General features: G+C 39.1%; 1 protein-coding gene across 2 annotated transcripts in view; it reads left to right on the forward strand.

Moving 5' to 3' along the window:
• The first annotated feature begins 2,586 nt into the window (after window positions 1-2,586).
• PCM1 (pericentriolar material 1) overlaps window positions 2,587-18,284 on the forward strand; it is a 44,885-nt gene continuing 29,187 nt past the window's right edge. The window contains exons 1-9 of one of the 2 annotated variants that reach the window (XM_050895257.1): window positions 2,587-2,654; window positions 6,838-6,956; window positions 7,562-7,807; window positions 8,938-9,213; window positions 9,774-9,944; window positions 10,119-10,235; window positions 14,189-14,366; window positions 16,716-16,825; window positions 17,255-17,471. In XM_050895257.1, coding sequence (XP_050751214.1) covers window positions 6,861-6,956; window positions 7,562-7,807; window positions 8,938-9,213; window positions 9,774-9,944; window positions 10,119-10,235; window positions 14,189-14,366; window positions 16,716-16,825; window positions 17,255-17,471 — 1,411 coding nt within the window. In that variant the 5' untranslated portion in view covers window positions 2,587-2,654; window positions 6,838-6,860. The remainder of the gene's footprint in view (window positions 2,655-6,837; window positions 6,957-7,561; window positions 7,808-8,937; window positions 9,214-9,773; window positions 9,945-10,118; window positions 10,236-14,188; window positions 14,367-16,715; window positions 16,826-17,254; window positions 17,472-18,284) is intronic. The other variant, XM_050895258.1, reaches the window with a different exon arrangement.

Here is an 18,284-nt window from a genome sequence, read left to right on the forward strand (position 1 = left end):
GGAAGCACTTATAACAGAGATCTTTGTAGGAGGAATTAGTTACTGTCAATCTAGAGGCTCATTAGCGTTGATATAGGACCTCCCCCAAAAGATTTTTTTTTTTTCATTAACAAGACATTCTTTAAGCCATATTAGTTTTGGCTCACAGTCATTCCCAAATCCTGAGATGTTATTTTATAACAGTAGTGGAGAACCACCTACTGGAAATAATGTTTCTTGCAGTGCAATCCATGATTCCTTAATGCTTATTGTATCTTTTTTCAGTCCCCATCCCCAATGAAAAATGGCTCTGAGGAGCTGGTACTGTTTTATTTCTTTGGAGCACTTTTTTTTAAAAAAAAAAAAAAACAACAACAAAAAAACCCAAACAAGTTTGCAGCCAATTCCAGAAAAGGGACAGAAAATAAGAAGGGAAAAATCATCCTGCAAATGTCAAGCAGGAATCAGAGTAATGATGCTGTAAGCTCCTAGGAGAGACACACTACCAATATATGACAACCTGTAGTAAGGAAAATATGCAGTTATGACATATAGGGGACTACAGTAAAGACATTGTTACTAAAACATACTAAAATCTACTTAATTTATTGTTTTTCCGTAACAGTGGAATATAAAAATTATATTTTTATGTAAGATTTTTTTTTTCCTGCAGGAAACAACAGGAATGAGGGAGCTGCATTTTAAGAATAAACCACAGCAACAAAAATAATGATAGTCATTGTATTAAGGCAGTATTTTCTCTTCAATTCTGCCTCCACCTGCCGGGCAGTGGGAGGTATGCCACTGTGACAACATAAAGTGTCTTGCCAACAGCAACATTGCCAATATTGTGCTGAATATCCAGACATGGTACCTGAGGCCAGGATAAAAGGACATTAGTTAAAAGTATAATAAAAAAAAGCTGATAAATGAGCTTCTTTATTAGCTGCAGAATTGCAATACAGATGAGTAATATATATTCATTACATAGAGAGCTTCCATCAAGTTGTTGCAGATTCTTTTTAAAGCGATTTCCGTTATGGATATACAGTCATGTAGCTCATGGTAGAAATGGGAGAAAAATGCTGTTATAACAGGCAGTCTTATGCTCACCTCTTTCACGCACTATGTATTGTCCAGAACTATTCCTTTGATACGGGGGCATCTGCTAGAGAAAACAATTATATTTTTATTGCAACATTTTTATTTCACAGGTTTTCCAATCATTTAGTTCCTTTTCTAACTTACAGATAGATTAATGTGTCATTAAGATGGATTCATGTGTCATTTATTTTTTGGTGGAGCAAAATACAGCAATGTGTATTTTTGGTGGAGCAATACAAGTACTAATATGGGAAAGATGGGGGGTTAACTACATTTCCATGTAGTACCAGTAGAATGTTTATCACCCAGGATGAATTATGAGGCCTATGTAAATGTTTAATGCTTCTGCTTTAGAAACTCAGTGTAACGGAAATGCTGAAAATGGTAACTCATTTTTCCCATTCTGACGAGGGACAATCCCCTCAAATGAAAGAAATACAAATGATACCAGCTTTACTGAAACAGAAGTAGAAAATCCTGAGTATATTATGCAAGTCCAGCCACCTGAGGACTAACAAGGACTTCTGCTAAATACCAAGTTTATCTGCCTGGAACAACTGGGTGATGGGAGCATAACAGTAAAGCATAGCACAACTTTTACCCACAACTATGTTTTTAAATGCTAAATCCTCTATTTTTTCCTGTATGTTTTTTTTCCAAAGGAAAGTTTAAAGAACCTAGATCTGTAAACTCCAAGCCCTGAAGCAAGTAGCAAAACACGAATAACGGCATTGCGGAAAAAGAAGGAAAAAAGGTAGAACAGACTGCAGTGATTTCCACCTTTTCACAGCTGCACTTTCAGCTGTGACTTCTTACAGGAGACCAAACGCAGACAGAAACAGGCTCTGTAAGGCGATACTGCTCCAAATGAGGGCAGGACCTGATCCTCGTCCACGCTCAGGGTTTTGAACTGGTTTTACTAGTCTTCCAGTCAGGTGAAGTCGTTTACAGAGTTCATCACCGTTTCCGTATTTTATTTTACGAGCAAAGCGAGCCCGGCTCTTCGCAGCCCGCCGCAGGCCAGCGGTGGACACGCGCTAGCCCTGTCACGGGGCTGGGCGGTGCCCTGACTGGAAAACTACCGGTCCCAGGAGGCACCTGCCCCCCGGGTCGGAGGGGCGCGAATCCGCTCCTCGCGCGCTGCACGCTGGGATTTGGAGTTTCGGTCGCCCCCAGCGGCGCGCAGGGCTCCCCTGCCAGCCGCCGCTCAGCAGCGCGGGAAGGGCCGCCCTCCCCGTCCGGCCGTCACGTGGCCCGGGGCGGGCGGCGCTTGCGCAGGGCGGAAGGGCATCGCTGGGCGAAGGTTACTAGGTAACGGTGTGTATCCGTCCGCTGGGGCCCGCCTCCCGCACCCTTCGCGGAGTGGCGGCCAAGATGGCGGCGGCGGCGGCCGTTGAGGCCGGGCTGTGAGTCCCTCCGCGAGCGCTGTTACGAGGCGTTGAGCGAAGCGGGACCGCTGCTCTTCTCCGCTGCCGGAAGGCGAAACGCTCGGCCGGGCAGCGCGGGCCCCGCGGGCAGTGAACGGCGGTGGAGGAGAAGCCAGGCCTGGGTGACCTCCCCTCCGCCGCGGGGTGAGCCGCCCTCTCCTCCCCCTCACGCGGCGGGCTGCCCCCCTACTCTCGCTGGCAGCGGAGCGCGGGGAGAGGCGGGGGCCGCCGCTGGTGGGGCAGGGGTGCCTGGCCCGGCCTTTGCGCCCCTGCGGGCCAGCGTGGGTGGGCACCCGGCCGGCGAGGAGAGGGGATTAGGCTCGCTGCCTAGCGTGGCGGGGAGGAGGGGTCCGGGCTGGCGGGGGGCCTGGGACCGGCAGGCCCAGGGAGGCCTTGGGGTGCCAGCAGGTTGGTCGGGTCGCTCCCCTGCGCCCCGGGGAAAGGTGCGTTACTCGCTCTCCAAGGAGACGCCGGCGGAGCTGTGGCGACGGCCGTGCTTTTGCCTGAGGCGCTTTGAGCAGAGCCCGCCTACCACCCCCACCCCCGGTGCCCCGCGTTTTGGCGCCGTGAAGGAGCGGGCTTTCCGCGCGCCTCCTGACCGCCCCCGGCCCGGCGAGCGCTTCGCCTGCCTCACGCAGCAGCTCGGCCGGCAGAGCCGCTGCCGCCGCCGGGGGATCACTCGATCTGCCGGCCCCGTTGGCGGCGACGAGACCCGCCGGGCCTAGGCTCGGCGCCCCGCCGTGGAAGTGGACCAGGTCGGGACGGCAGCCTGCGGGGCGCCGGGAAGGGCTGAGGTGCGCGGCTCGGACCCGATTCCGCAAGTTGGTAGTGCTGGGCATACCTCCCTTCGTCCGGGTGTTTGAGTTTGCAGTTCTCCTAGCGCGTCGCTCGTCTGAGGGCTGTCCGGTGCAACAAGAGAGGACTTGCTTCGTTGTCTGCTCCTGTTTGATGATACTGTATGGTTGGCAATACTCTGTAGGCATTTAATGAGTTAATGCTAAGTTAATGCTCAGTGAGGAGCGCATGTCTTAAAAACCTAAAGAAATGTTTGATCCCATTTTCAATCTTTATGGCTCTGTGATGGCTTTTTACAACTTTCTGTTTTCCATTTAATTTTTAATTTTCAAAAGTTTCTATGTGCAGGATTAAGTGCTCTTCATAGCTCTTGCAGTTCACATGAATGCTATAGGAAAAAAAAGTCAAAAACATCTCCACTGTAGAAAAAAAGCCTTTTAAAATATGTGTCTTTGGTTTGTTAACGTGTTTTGTAGGGATACTTCTGAGCAATTTGCATGTTGCTGTTACATGTACAAAACATGTTTTGACTACAGTCTTACATGTTTTGACTACAGTCTTACATGTTATCTTATCGTTTCTGTAGAAAATATACTTGAAAGGTTTTTTTTCAAGTCCCTAGCAAATGTTGTAAGGCAGTATGCACGTGCTCAAATAGAGCTTTTATACAGATTCTATAATGTGCAAGAAGCTGAGATTGGTGATGGGCTGCTGGATGCAGAAATAGCATAATGGGAGGATACCAAAGCTTCTGTAAGAGGATTTCTTCTGGAAATAGCTGGTAAAATGAAAAGTAAGAAAAAATACAAATTAGTGAAGTGTGTGCGGGGAGGTGAAAAACACAGCTTCGTATGGGAGAGTTTCATCTCTAAGAAAAAAGCTGGCTGAACCTCTGTGTTTTCTAGTTGAGTTGAAGAGATAAAATATCAGCGTAGCTCTGTGATCTTAAGCTCACTTGAATATAACTCATTTGGAAATACTGAAGACTATAATATGAATCTGTAGAAACTTGCTCTCTGGGAAGGGCACAGTTCTGTTGGAACACTTTAAAATCCTCTTGCTGGAGGTAATCAGGATATTGTTATTTTTGAGCTGTATTTATTAGGGTGCATTGGTGTATGCCTAGTGTCCTTGTTTGAGAATATTATTCAGAATATTCCATCTGTGGCAGTGAATTTACTTCAGAGGTAATGAGAGACTCATACAGTAAAGATAGTTCATATAAAAATGAAATAAATGTGAATAGTTACTTGTATTATGTAAAGATGAATACTGTCACTTCTTGTTTTTACAGTGGAAGGTAGCGAAAAACTTCTTTTGGTATGATTTTAGAATTATATAACATGATGATGAGGAAACGGCTTACTGAATTGGACTGTAAACCCAGATGGCCTCTAATCTTGTCAAGATGAACTCATTATGCTTAGTGGCATAGGTCAGGATAGAGCACCAGTTGAAACATCGGGTCTTGTGCATCTACAAAGCTGAACAGTTCATCTGTAACTGAAGAAAGTTCTTACAAAACATAGCTGTTTTCTAAAATAAGCTAAGCTGATAACTATGCATTTGCTTTGAATGCTTGTCAAATTTATCTTGAGCTTCCCTGTGAACTTTTCATAGGATGCTTGTGCTTCTACATGAAGACAAAGAAAATGTAAAAGGGCATTGTGTTCTTATTTTCTAAATAAATCTCACAGTTCACCTGGGTGAAAGTTGCACAAAAGGTGTGGTTTTACAGTTGATCTGTCTGGGTTTTGCTCTGCCTGATGACATGGCTTTTGTTTGCCTTCCTTGAGCCTACAGATAGTTCTTATATAGTCATAAGGTTAGCCAGATCAGGGAGCTTATCCAGGTAGAGAACTCACCTGTTTTTTTTTAATTTTGGTTTTGTTTGTTGGCTAACTAGTTTATAGATGGTACCCTCTGATTGCACAGCCTAGTGGACACTTCTGTTGGGACGAAGAAGGGAGTATGAATGAATGTGCAAGGACAGGGGGGCACAGATCTACCAGTTCTCAAAGTAGCAGGCACTTAATTGTACCTGTGTTATGATTCTGACTGTGAGATGCAGAAGCTGAATTACTCCTAACTGTGTTAGGGTGACTTAGGTTGGTACAATGCCGAGTGGAGATGTGGTTACGGTATAATGAGCATACCTGGTAGATCCCATTTCCTTAATGGTATAGTAATAGGCTGTGTTTGCATAAAAATACTGCTTTGTGCAAGTGCACCTACTGAGAGGGCACTTGCACTGTGTGATTTTGATTGAATATTATACCTAAGCAAGGTAGGTGTCCTAGTACACAGCTTTTAAACTTAGTTCAGGATTAATAGGGTGTTTTTTCTGGAACTGAGTATATAAAAAAACCAAACCAACTTCTTAGATACTTCTTAATCTTGAGTTTTAGGTGATTTCTTCACCTGCACTGTGTGAAATCTTGGTGTGAAAACTAGTAGTAGATAGGTTGCAGTAAAATGTTTAGAAATAGTCCTTTTTTTGTTTTATTTTGGTAAAGATAAAGCTATGATCATGTCCTAACGTAGCAGTTAAAACTAGCTGGAAAAAGTAATTCTCTGCAAGACTGTTTTTCTTCTACATCTGTAACAGAACTTCATAGCTGTTACAAAGAAACAGTTTGTAGCTTTGTGCAGTGGAACTGTGCTAGCAGCATTTAGGCTACACAGTTTTTATTGCATCCTGAGAGTATATACAGTTATATTCTTCACCTTTTTGAACAAGCTAATCTAATTTTACTGCTATAAAGGAATACTTTGTTTCTGATCTTTCAGCTTTAACAACTTTTTTATTACTAATGTCTAAACTAGAAGTGAAAATGAAAATTTTTAACATATAGATTGCTTTATACTGCACAGAATGACACTATTAGAGAGCAGGAAAGCTCTAGGAAACCAAAATCATTTTGTTTGTTAGAAAACATAATGTAAGTGGCATGGCATTCACTGCTTCAATAACTTAACCTGTAGTAAAGAAAGTAAAAATCTTTTTATTGATGTCTGTTTTCCGTGTATTGTATCAAGTATCCCCTTCAGTGCTCTGTTGTCAACATCTTACTGTTGAAATAAATGTGAAAGTTTGACATACTAGGTCTCCAAAGTCACTTATTGTATCAACTAGACATCACCCTGGACCTGAAAGTGCAGGCTTTATGAATCACAAAGCAGTCTTTCGAAGCACTGTATAGTGTGTTTTAAAGTGAGGAAAACTGAGAGCCTCAAAGAAAAAAAAAAAAAAAAAATTACTTTCTAAGAGCAGGGATTAAAAAAAAAAGAGGTAAAAAACCCCCAAACCCACAACTACTACTTGTTTAATTTTTAATGCCAATATCTGTGTTCTTCTCACTCTTACATTTTTAGTAACACGGTTTAGTAAACAGGGGTTTTAGTTTCCTGAACAGCCTTGTGTTTGCATTTTATAATGAATATGTAGTTGTCATCTCACATTATGAGTCTTTAAAATATTCTACATAAACTGATTTTAATACAGCACACTTCTTTCAACTATTTCTTTTAGATTCTTTTTACTGATTGCTTGTCATGGCAACAGGAGGTGGTCCCTTTGAAGAAGGCATGAATGATCAGGACTTGCCTAGCTGGAGCAATGAGAGCCTCGATGACCGGCTGAACAACACGGTATAATTAATCTTATCTTTCAGTTGCCATTTTATGCTGTATGTTAAAATTACCAGGTAGATTCTGTTAGTGGCAGGTAACAATGCAAAACCCTAAGCCTTGTCAGTACAGCTTTACAGGTAAATATCCACGAAGCCAATAAAAATAATTGAGGTAGATGTAAGCAAGCGATGAGTGTAATTCAGAGGTGGTGAAGTCTGTAGATGTATTCATGGGAATTGTTTTGGATGAATAAAGTAGCTAGACACAAAAGCATTGTAGATGTCACAAAAGTGAAAACTCTAATCTTAAAAGTTCTAAACTGCTGAAGTGTCTTCAGCAAAGAACAAAAATACAATTTTAGCTTCATTTGAAATTAATTTAATGCATCGTAAGATGAAATGGGTTTAAAATTTCCTGACAAGCTATTTTTAATTTATGCAGTAGAGGAAATTACATTTTGTAATGTGACATTTGCTCTAGAAAACTTAGTGCATATTTTGATATCACTTTTTATTTTTACTTCTAAAATGGAAGTAAACTCTTTCATTGAATTAAAACATTTACTTTTTATCTATGTGGATAAAAAAATATGACTTTTTTTCTTCCTTCTCCTTCCCCTTAAGGATTGGGGAAGTCAACAGAAGAAAGCAAATAGATCTTCAGAAAAAAACAAGAAAAAACTTGGTGGGGAAGCCGAAACGAGGCTTACTAATGATATATCTCCAGAATCCTCACCTGGAATGGGACGACGGAAGACCAGAACTCCCCATAGTTTTCCTCATGCTCGATACATGACCCAGATGTCTGTTCCCGAGCAGGCTGAACTAGAAAGGCTTAAACAAAGAATAAACTTCAGTGATCTGGATCAGGTTTGTGTGAATACTAGCTCCCACTATAAATGTGACTACAAAATTTATTTAGCTATCTCTTAATGATTTGACAGATGAATAAAGAAAGCTTTCATAAGCGATTAAGGTAAAAAAAAGGTTGTAGGCACCATGGGAGCCAAATCAAAATTCTGGTTTTGAACTTGAGAAAATTATGGAAAGTTCAGGACCATGGCTTTCCTATGCTTCAGAGTATGCTAGCTGTCTTCACTTTCTTCCTCTGAACCATTAATGAATTCCTGTGTCCTCAAATCAGTATTTCTTACTCATCATACTTGTCTACCACTTAAAAATATCTGTTACGTTATTTTGAAAGTCTGTTCTTGAAGTGCAAGTTTATGATTCTGAACATTGTTATCCTTCTGGATTAAGCAGAAGAGTAGCATTAAAAACTGCTCCTCAGTAGAGTGTAGAGAAAGGTATGGCATGAATTCTTGAGCCATAACTGCTTTGGGAATATGGCACATTTATCCTTCCCTTGTCCAAAACAATGAAATGTATGAGGGATTAATTCTTTGGTAACAAGGCATAAATTTGTGCTAACAGTTTCAGAATAGAGGCTTGTTAATCTTTGCCAAAATTTCTTGTTAACTTGTTGGGATTGTGAAGATTTTTTCAAATACAGTTCATTGCTTTGACTTAGAATATAAAGACTGGGCATAACTTCCCCCCCAAATGTATGTTACGGCAACAAGTTGCTGTTCAGAAGGTCCTAAAGAAAAGCTGAAGTTGTGAGATACCATATTCTGCAAGTGAATATGTTGCTCTTTTATTATTGTTATTCTCTCAAATGTACGTGGAGAAGTAGGATGCCTTTCACTGTAGTAAAGGTGGAGGCCACAGCCAAGGATGAGGAACTAAGCTCTGAGGAACTGCAGAACTTTGCTTTTCAGATGTTCTGGGAGGGTAGGCTTGCTTTCTGAAAACTATATGGCAAAAATCACCGGCACTGTCTTTAGCTAGCTTTTGGCTAGTCAGTGACTAATAAGGTAACTTTAAAATCAGTCTAATAATACTGCAGAACTGGTAATCCAAGCAGTGAAACTAATCAGTGTTGAGAATATATTGGATGAAAAAAATAAAGCAATTGTTCTTTTTTTTGTTTGCTATAGAGAAGCATTGGAAGTGATTCTCAAGGCAGGGCTACGGCTGCTAACAACAAACGTCAACTTAATGAAAACAAAAAACCATTCAACTTCCTGTCACTGCAGATAAACACTAACAAAAGCAAAGATCCTGCCTCAGGTTCCCAAAAAAAGGAAAGTGGGGTATCAGTGCAATGTAAAGAGTTCTTTGGAGCTGCTCTAAGCAAGGATTTCTTGCAAAATTGTCAAGTCTCTGCTCAAGAAGAAGATGGAAGGGGAGAACCAGCTATGGATAGTAGCCAGGTATTTATATAGCCTACGAAGTTTACGGAATATTGATTCTTAGAAAGGTTTTAATTACCTTGTTACTTTTCAGTGCATCTTTCTAAATTTCCAAAAAGTGTAACTGTTAAATCTTTATTGGAAATACTTATCTTCCCACTGTTCTAAAAGGCAACTTGAGAAAAATGTGAAACCAAACTTAATTATATATTGTTCTTTAGAAATTTGCTTATTGGTAACAGAAGCAGTATTAATTTTTATCTTAGAGGTTGGTTCTCTTTTATACAGTTCCAGAAAATACTCTCACAGTTTAATATTTTCATATGTTAATGAGCTCAATTCTGTTTTAGCCTATGTTGACAAGAAGCCCTGTGCTTCAGCCTTGCAAGTTCACGCATGCATAAATCTATCCTTATAAAAGCTGTTGACTTTTAACCACTTGCAGAAGTGTGCTTATAGGATTGAAAGTACTAGTATTTCACCCCTTTAATACTGCTTTGCTGTTGCTATCACCATGTCTTGTGCATTAAATACATTAAAGCTGTAGCTGAATGCATTCAGTAACTTCAGTGTCTTTACAGATTGTGAGCAGACTAGTTCAAATTCGCGACTATATTGCTAAGGCCAGCTCCATGCGGGATGATCTGGTAGAGAAAAATGAAAGATCGGCCAATGTTGAGCGTTTATCACACCTTATAGATCACCTTAAAGAGCAGGAGAAATCCTATCTGAAATTTTTGCAAAAGATGCTTGTAAGTTTGAGAACATAATATATTTGTTTCTGCACTGTAAGCTTTTTTAGGAGTTGACCATTGATGTTTTGATGGTGCTACTGGGGGTGTTGGTTTTCATATGTAGTACCTTCCATAGTTCATTTTTACTGCCCCCTTATATAGCTTTTGATTCATGCCAATGAAATATTTCAGGCTAGAGAAAATGAGGAGGATGATGTTCGGACTATAGATTCAGCTGTGGGATCTGGTTCTGTAGGTGAGAGCACATCGCTAAACATTGATGTGCAGTCTGAGGCTTCAGATACCACGGTAAGCTGCCTTTTAGTAATTAAGGTGCTAGAAATGAAGACTTTGTTTGTTTTGTTTTTGTTGTGATTGTTATGATAGCATCATAATCTGCAGTTCAGTTAAAAAATAGTAAATCCCCAAACACTGTTCACAAGGTGTTCATGCATGCGTGGATATTTTAAAATTTTTCTTATATGGGGAAAAAATTAATGATTCTGTCACAACAACAATATATCTTGATTAGTTTTTAAAAAAACCTTTAGTCTTTCTTCAAAGTAGAATGAAGGGTTAAATGTTTACTTTGGCAGAGCATGCACTGGATTGATGTAGGAAGGGATAGTTTTCTGTACAATTTTTTCATCTATAAGTTTGTTTCTGTTAGTGGAGAAAACTTGCTGGTGTTGGGTGAGGAGAGGGTTAGAAATGAATCATTAGTGGGCCATTGCCCAAGCATCTTTCTAGTGTTATGATAGAAGCATTGACCTAACACAGAAGTTTCTCTCCTTTTTGGGAGAGATAAGCACCTTTAGAAAACGTGTTCTGAATCTAGTTCTGAGATACACAGACAATCTTAGTTTCTGTTTATAAAAGCTTTTATTTAATGTGGTAAACAATTCTTGTAGTAGATACAAAAGCATTGTAATAACAACTTGTGTTTTACATGAGGAAAAGTACTAGAGTACTAGTACCAGTAGAGAGCTAGTACTCTTTTGGCCAGTTAGTGCAGTGAATGTTGTACAGATGAGGAGAATTTACATGCTTGGAAGTAAAAAAACTGTTAAAACATTAAGAAGTTTTTGTAATTATTTTTAGCTTTGTAAGAACTCTTTCTATCCCAGTAAAGAAATAAAATGATAGACATGGCAGATGTACTTTTAACTTTAAAAAAAAAATTGAAAAAGGCAGAAAAAGACCAGTACAGTTTTTAAGAAGTATGCATGTAAACTTGCATTTTTCTTCATCTTTGCAAAATGAGTTTTATTTTTATGTTTGGCTCTTCATTTTGCATCTAATTTCTCTGTACGTGCAGCTTGAATATATTACATGCAGAATGAATACTTCTAGTCTTATAAGGTTGATTGCTATATGGAGCCTTATTGTTATGAAAATTCTAAGAATGATTAAAAATGTCTTTGCTCTTTAGTAGATTTAATTTGATATTAGTTTTCATTATTTGACAAGATGCAAGTGGGTAGGTTTGTAACTTAAAAACGCATGCTAAATTGGAGCACGTGTTCAAAATCTAACATACTAAACTATTCAATAAAGGAGGTATCTTTTAGTTTGAGCATTCGGCCCCACATTGAGGACAAACTAGGGAATTCAGCTTCACAGGAACAGGTTAGAGACATTGTTATAGCAAGCCCTAAAGGGAAAAGTGACAGAGCTGCTCTGAATGACAGGGAGGTCTGGCCTTGTAGGATTAATAGCCAAGAACATGGATTGCCTTCAAAGGTACACTTCAAAATATTATTTTAGCCTCAAATGGGGTTTATACATGCTGATTCCCCCCCCCCGTTAACTGCTTCAAAAGTATTTGTTACTTAGAGTGAATGTTCCAATTTGGCCTGCTTATCTGTATCCAGCTGTCTTTTCATTGAATGAATCTTCTTTGCCGAGAGTTTTTTTTTCTTTAAATAGAGATGTTTGACAACTTTCTCTTCTGAAGTGTCAGTATTGACAGGGAAAGTACTACATGTAACTCTGTACAGCAGGTGTTCTGATTTTATGTAGATGATCCTTCCAGTTTTGCTGTTCTCTTTCTGGGAAAACATATTGTAAATGTGACTTTCAGTCACTTGTCATGTTTACACCAATAGTCTGCCAATGCAAATTTAAGCTAATACCATATAGAGAAAATAAATTAGAGAATAGTAGCCTTAACTTGTTCCACAAATGTTTTTGTGTAGCTGTTTATATAAATATTTGGTTGGAAGGGGGAAGACTAAGGGGCTTGGAGTCTAAAACTTCTTTTGTTATCTGTTACCAGCTTTTCTATGGCTTTGTCTCTTACTCTGACCTAAAAAAAAAAAAATAGAAAAAAGTCTTAAGTTCGGTTTTTTGGTTTTTTTTTTTAAATACATAAAAGGCTTAAATGTTTTGCCAAGCTTATTAGTCTAAACGTAGAACTAAGCTTGAAAAATTTGTTTTGTGATTTTAATGAACTCAAGCAAATCTGGTACTTTAGATAAAGCTTAAGTTATTTAATAGGTGAGTGAGACTGAGACACATCCCCTTTTTCCCTTTCTTCCCCTCATTCCTTCCTGTGTTGATTTCACTGTGTACTCTTTTTTGCCTGTACCCTGCTTTTTATACATATGTTGTGGTTTAACCCCCCGCTGGCAATTAAGCACCATGCAGCTGCTTGCTCAGTCCCCAACTCCCCAGTGGGATGGGGGAGAGAATCGGGGGGGAAAAAAATAAAACTGTGGGTTGGGATAAAGACAGTTTAATAGGACAGAAAAGGAAGGGAAAATAATAATAATAATAGAATATACAAAACAAGTGATGCACAATACAGTTGCTCACCATTTGCTGACTGATGCCCAGCCAATCCCCGAGTTGCAGTGCCCCCTGGCCAACTCCCTCCAGTTTATATACTGGGCATGATGTCATATGGTATGGAATACCCCTTTGGCTCGTTTGGGTCAGCTGTCCTTGCTGTGTCCCCTCCCAGCTTCTTGTGCACTCCCAGCCTCCGCTGGCAGGGCAGTATGAAAAGCTGAAATGTCCTTAACTTAGTATGCACGCTGCTTAGCAACAACTAAAACATCAGCGTGTTATCAGCATTATTCTCATCCTAAATCCAAAACACAGCACTATACCAGCTACTAAGAAGAAAATTAACTTTATTGCAGCCGAAACCAGGACAATATAAGATGCGAGTTTTAACAGGAGTGATCACTGCCAGCTGCAGTGCATGTTTTAGTGACACTTTGAGAAGTTTAGAATTCTGGATGTGTTCTCCTTTCACTGCTGAAAAGTTGACCATTCCCTGGTACCCAGAACTGGTTAATAAGATGCCTGCTTCTATTCTGACATCTGGTGCAGAATTTTTGGACTGAGAGAATTTTGTACTTCAGGAACTGAGCACTATGTGGAGAGAAGATGATGCTTTTAAATTAGTAATGTGGTTTTTTTAAATACTTTCCAACTCCTAACAAAAAGGAGGTAAATTTTTCCATGGTTTCATCCGCATAGTGCGATAATCCAAATTCAAACAAGATCAAGATCTTAACTGTGAATGTCTCATTAAAATACTTAATATGCTGACAATCCTTGAATAAAAGTTTTGAGGCAAATCTCCAGCTTTTAATTAGGATAGGATGAGGAAAATAACTTAGTTGTTTTAATATATTTTAACTGCTCAACATGCTTTCCTTCCTTCAGATCTATTTCCATGTGTGTGAAGATATGGTATAGAGAGGATTCTGTGCATTTTTTTGTTTTGAAATTGGTTTACCTAAATCTGGTCTTTTCTAGTATTTATCGCATAAATATAGCATACAAAACTAAACACATTATAGGTTAGAGAAGAATAACTGCCCAAAACGTTCTGATGAAAATTCAGAGATTTTAGGCCAGTAAATCAATCTTAGATCTTGTATTATATGTAGCTCCATGATACTATGCCTTATCTTGCTTAGCTTTACCAGTCTTACAGCTTAGTGCCCTCTTTCATGATTAAAAAGACAGAGGGATGCTTGGGTTAGTCTTTGGGACACATTAGGGTGACTGACTGGATTTCTAAAGGAAACTTAACCCCCAGGAGTGGTAAGCATGTCTTGGTGGTACAGGCTTCTCCCTATTGGATGTCTAAAATTTTTAGGCTGAAAAGGACTACCAGAAAGGTGAAGCCGTTTCATTTTCACCTTTTTATGCTAACCAGCATCCTGCTTATTTTGACACTTCTGTCACTAGTACTCAACAAATAAATTGTCATGATTATGGTGGTAATCTTCCATATCTCACAGGCCAGAGATCCTCAACAGGAAGCTAAAGAGGAGTTGGAGAACTTGAAGAAGCAGCATGATTTATTGAAAAGGATGCTACAACAGCAGGAGCAATTGAAGGCTCTTCAAGGAAGACAGGCAGCTCTTCTTGCTTTGCAGCATAAAGCAGAGCAAGCAATTGCTGTCATGGATGATTCTGGTATGTGGAATGACGGTGTCTTTGATAGCACGTTAGCGTGCTGATTGAATGATTAAAGCTGGAATACACATAAAAAATACACATAAAAAATACACATAAAAAAATTTTTTTTTATAATGCACTTTTTAAAAATTTTACTGCAAGGCTTCTATTTATGAAAAGAGTTGACAATGTAACATTGTAAAATGATCTGTCAGTTAAAACCCACACAGCTGATTTCTGTGGTTTACTTGTAAAATCCTAAGTGTGGGTTTTTCCTCCTAAGAATTGGTCTGCCATGTCAGATTGGGAGTCTGCCTCTCATCTCCATCATTGTACCAGGCCTTTGAAGGAAAGCATCAGAATGGGGGACGCAGAGTGTTCTCTCCCTTTCTGCATCCTTCTGGCTATAGGCAGTTGGTAGCTTGAGTTTTAGTTTGCTTTTTCATGAGATTTTTTTTTTTTTTTTGGTGGCTGGTTGCTTGACAGTTTAATCACCATTGGTAGACTAATGGTTTATCCAATAAAAGGAGGAAGTTGCTAAAGCAGTTACATAAGTAAATATGAAACCAGAACTCTGAAATTCTATGGCACGTAAATTGGGGGCATGGCTCTGATAATAGAGCACCACCATTATGTTATAACCTTCAGTATAAAAGCATTCTTCTAGTTCGTTTTCATACATTTCCAAGTTTTCAAAAATTATCTTTGGGACAGAGATGTCTTTTTTGATATCTGCTTAAAGGTTGTCAGCAGAGCTGTTTTCTCGAGAGTTCAGTCTTAAAAGGGAGACAGTTATCCTTGATTTGTGCACTGTTGACATGACGTGAATTACCTTTTGTTTGTTGGAAACTCGCCCTGCCTGCCACCCCTCCCTAAATCCTGTTCAGTTTTCTTTGGAAATGGGGTACAGTTATGCGTGCAGTCATAGGGAATGCCATTTTTGCACTGAGCAAGTTCAGATTCAATCCGTGTTACTGTTCCATGACACATAAGAGTTGCCATTAGGCTTGATTAGAGGGTATATGGGATAGCAGTTCTTACTACAGTTAGTTTTTTTATTTAAAATAGTTTAATTTGTAGAAACATAAGCATTGGTTTCTACATTTTACAAAAAGTTTCTTGCTCTGATGAGCTCCTCTTTCTTCTTTTTCTCCTGTCCTTGATTTGATAGACTATAGGAGACAAGGTGGAACTAGTTAAGAAAACTCTAGATTTTAGTGTAGGAAGAGAAGCAGAGAAGTTGGTAGGTAGAGAGCTTTTAGAAAGCTATCACAGGAGCAAGAGAAGCAAGTGCCTTTGAAAGGTGTTTCCTTGTTTCTTAAATGTTTTTCAATAATTGCTTTTGTCCTATCTGCTCTGCAGCAGTGGACCTGTGATGGAATCTGCTTTCTCTTCTTTCCTCAAATATACAAAACTCCATCTTGATGAGGAGTGGGTAGATGAAGTGGGTAGAAAATAGGATTACTTATGATAAATTAGAACTTCTTTTTTTTTTTTTAAATTCTCTGGTGTTGTTTTTATTTGTTTCACATTTCCACTTATATCACTCTTAATAACAGTTTCTTACTGCTGTTTGTGTTGGCTTACTTAAATACATGGTATGTGCCAGAACTGTAGGGTAGGAAATGTAAAGATTCAAATTCAACATAGGGCAAAATAAGTGTTTTTAAATTTGAAAATAGTAAAACTTTATTGTGCAGGTAACAAAGTCATGATCTATGGGGAAAATAAATAATATTTGTGCTTGATTTTTCTTATGAAGTGTTGGTTCATATTTGGAGAAAAAGGAGTTACTTGGCTCTCTCAACTGCCAGTTCCATATCTTAGTACTGTTTGAATCTGAGCTTTCAGGGAGGAGAAAAAAGCTTTCTTTTTAATATATTCCTCTCAAAGCTTTTTGAAGGACAAATCCTCAAGACTCTGTTTGCAACTTATACCAAGATGAAAGCCTGGTGTTCTGTTCATTTATTATTTTAAGGAAGTAAAATTACATGCACTGTTCTTAGTTTGGCTAGACTAAGTAATAACAATTTTGTTTCTGACAAGCAAAATGTTTCCATCAACCCTAGACAACCTGGTTGTTTTCATTTTGCTCTGACCTTTTTAGCAAAACACAGAACAGACTTATAAAGTCCTTTGTATGGTCCTTCACGAAGGAGCTGTGAGTTGGCTTGTTAGTATTTCTATAATGGAAGTAATCTTTCAAGAGTAACGTTGGTGGGAAGGACACAACATGAAAAACAATTGCTGTATTTTAAGAGCTGCAGTATATTGATGTTCTTGTTAAACCAAACATTTTCATCAAATAGCTTTTATTTCATCGCTGTAGAAAAGTATTTATGTTTTTTCTTCCTTCTACATGCCCAGTTGTAACAGAGACTACAGGTAGTGTTTCAGGAGTAAGCCTTACATCAGAACTGAATGAAGAATTGAATGACTTAATTCAGCGCTTTCACAACCAACTTCATGATTCTCAGGTCAGTCCTTGGATTGCACTGTATAAGTTTTGCTATTGTCCATTTTTCTTATTCTTTCAAACAGTGCAGTTAAATGTTTGTCTTGCTTATTTGTGTGCTTATGCTAGTGGAGTAATTAGGGTTCCCCCAAACTTGAAAGCTCAGCATCTTTGTGTTCCTAAGAGTTATTAGCTGACTGATCTATGCTTTCTGTCTCACAGTTTTCCATGAAAGTCCAGAGGAGTAGTTTCTATATTGCAATATAATTATATATTAACTCAATATATAATTGGGGTATCATGAGATTGTTTTCAGTATCAGTTTCCCTTTATAATGTTCTTTGTTCTGGTGTTGAGCCTAGCAAGCCTATAAGAGGGCTTTTTTTTTTTCCTTACAATTTATTTGGCTTTTTTCATAGTACTCTCTATAAAATGAAATCACTCTTTTTAGACACAATCTGTGCCAGACAACAGAAGGCAAGCAGAAAGTCTTTCACTTACCAGAGAGATTTCACAAAGCAGAAACTCTTCAATGTCCGAACACCTGTCAGATGAGAAGGCACAGCTTTTTAACAAGATGCGAATGTTGCAGGGTAAAAAGCAAAAAATGGACAAACTGTTAGGAGAACTTCATACGCTTCGTGACCAACATCTAAATAACTCCTCCTGTAAGTAAATATAGGCAGAATTGTATCTTTTCAAGAATACGACTTTTTTAATGTGCATGTTTGTAACATGGTCTTTCAACTTGCAACTGGTTAATGAAATGCAGGTGATAAAGCTGTGCTGGGGCAATGTTATGTAGATGTTTTTTAATGCTGTATAAGTTTCTGGCTTACTTGAGAGCTCTACAAGTAATGATGATGAGTAGCACTTTGGTTTATAACATTAGCAAAGTTGACTAATGTGAGGATGTGATGACAGGATTTTTTTCTTCAAGGCTTGTCTGTGACACATCTGACTTGTGGAGTGTACCATTTAAACTTGAACTTTCTGTATTTTTATCACAGTACATCTGTATTTATGTACTCGGCACTTCAGATGTTAGTAGCTCTGTGGTGTTATGGCATTTGCTTGTCCACTGTCAAAAGACTTTCTCATGCACTAGTCGCAGGGACCTCGATCATAGGCCATACCAGAGGAACTTAACTGTCTGAATGGACTAGAGTTTGGCCTGTTCCTTAGATGGCTTTTTCTTCTCCTTAAAGTCTTGATGTGGGCCTGCTTGCTGCTGCTCTCACTTTCTATTTCTAGGAATACATTTGTACTGGTGAAGTTTGTCCTATAGCTGGAAACTTCTGAGGGGTGATCACAGCGTATTCTGGTTAACATTAAGAAATGAGGCACTTGAAGCATGCTCCTGTAGAAGGGCAGACTGATTTAGTAGTTACATTACTATACCCCCATCTTTCTACATGTACTTAATGCATATAATATGAACATATTTGGATATGATTTCATGTAGCTGGAAAAAGCAAACA

This window comes from Gymnogyps californianus, chromosome 4 (assembly GCF_018139145.2).
Source record: "Gymnogyps californianus isolate 813 chromosome 4, ASM1813914v2, whole genome shotgun sequence".
Classification (NCBI taxonomy): Eukaryota; Metazoa; Chordata; class Aves; order Accipitriformes; family Cathartidae; genus Gymnogyps; species Gymnogyps californianus.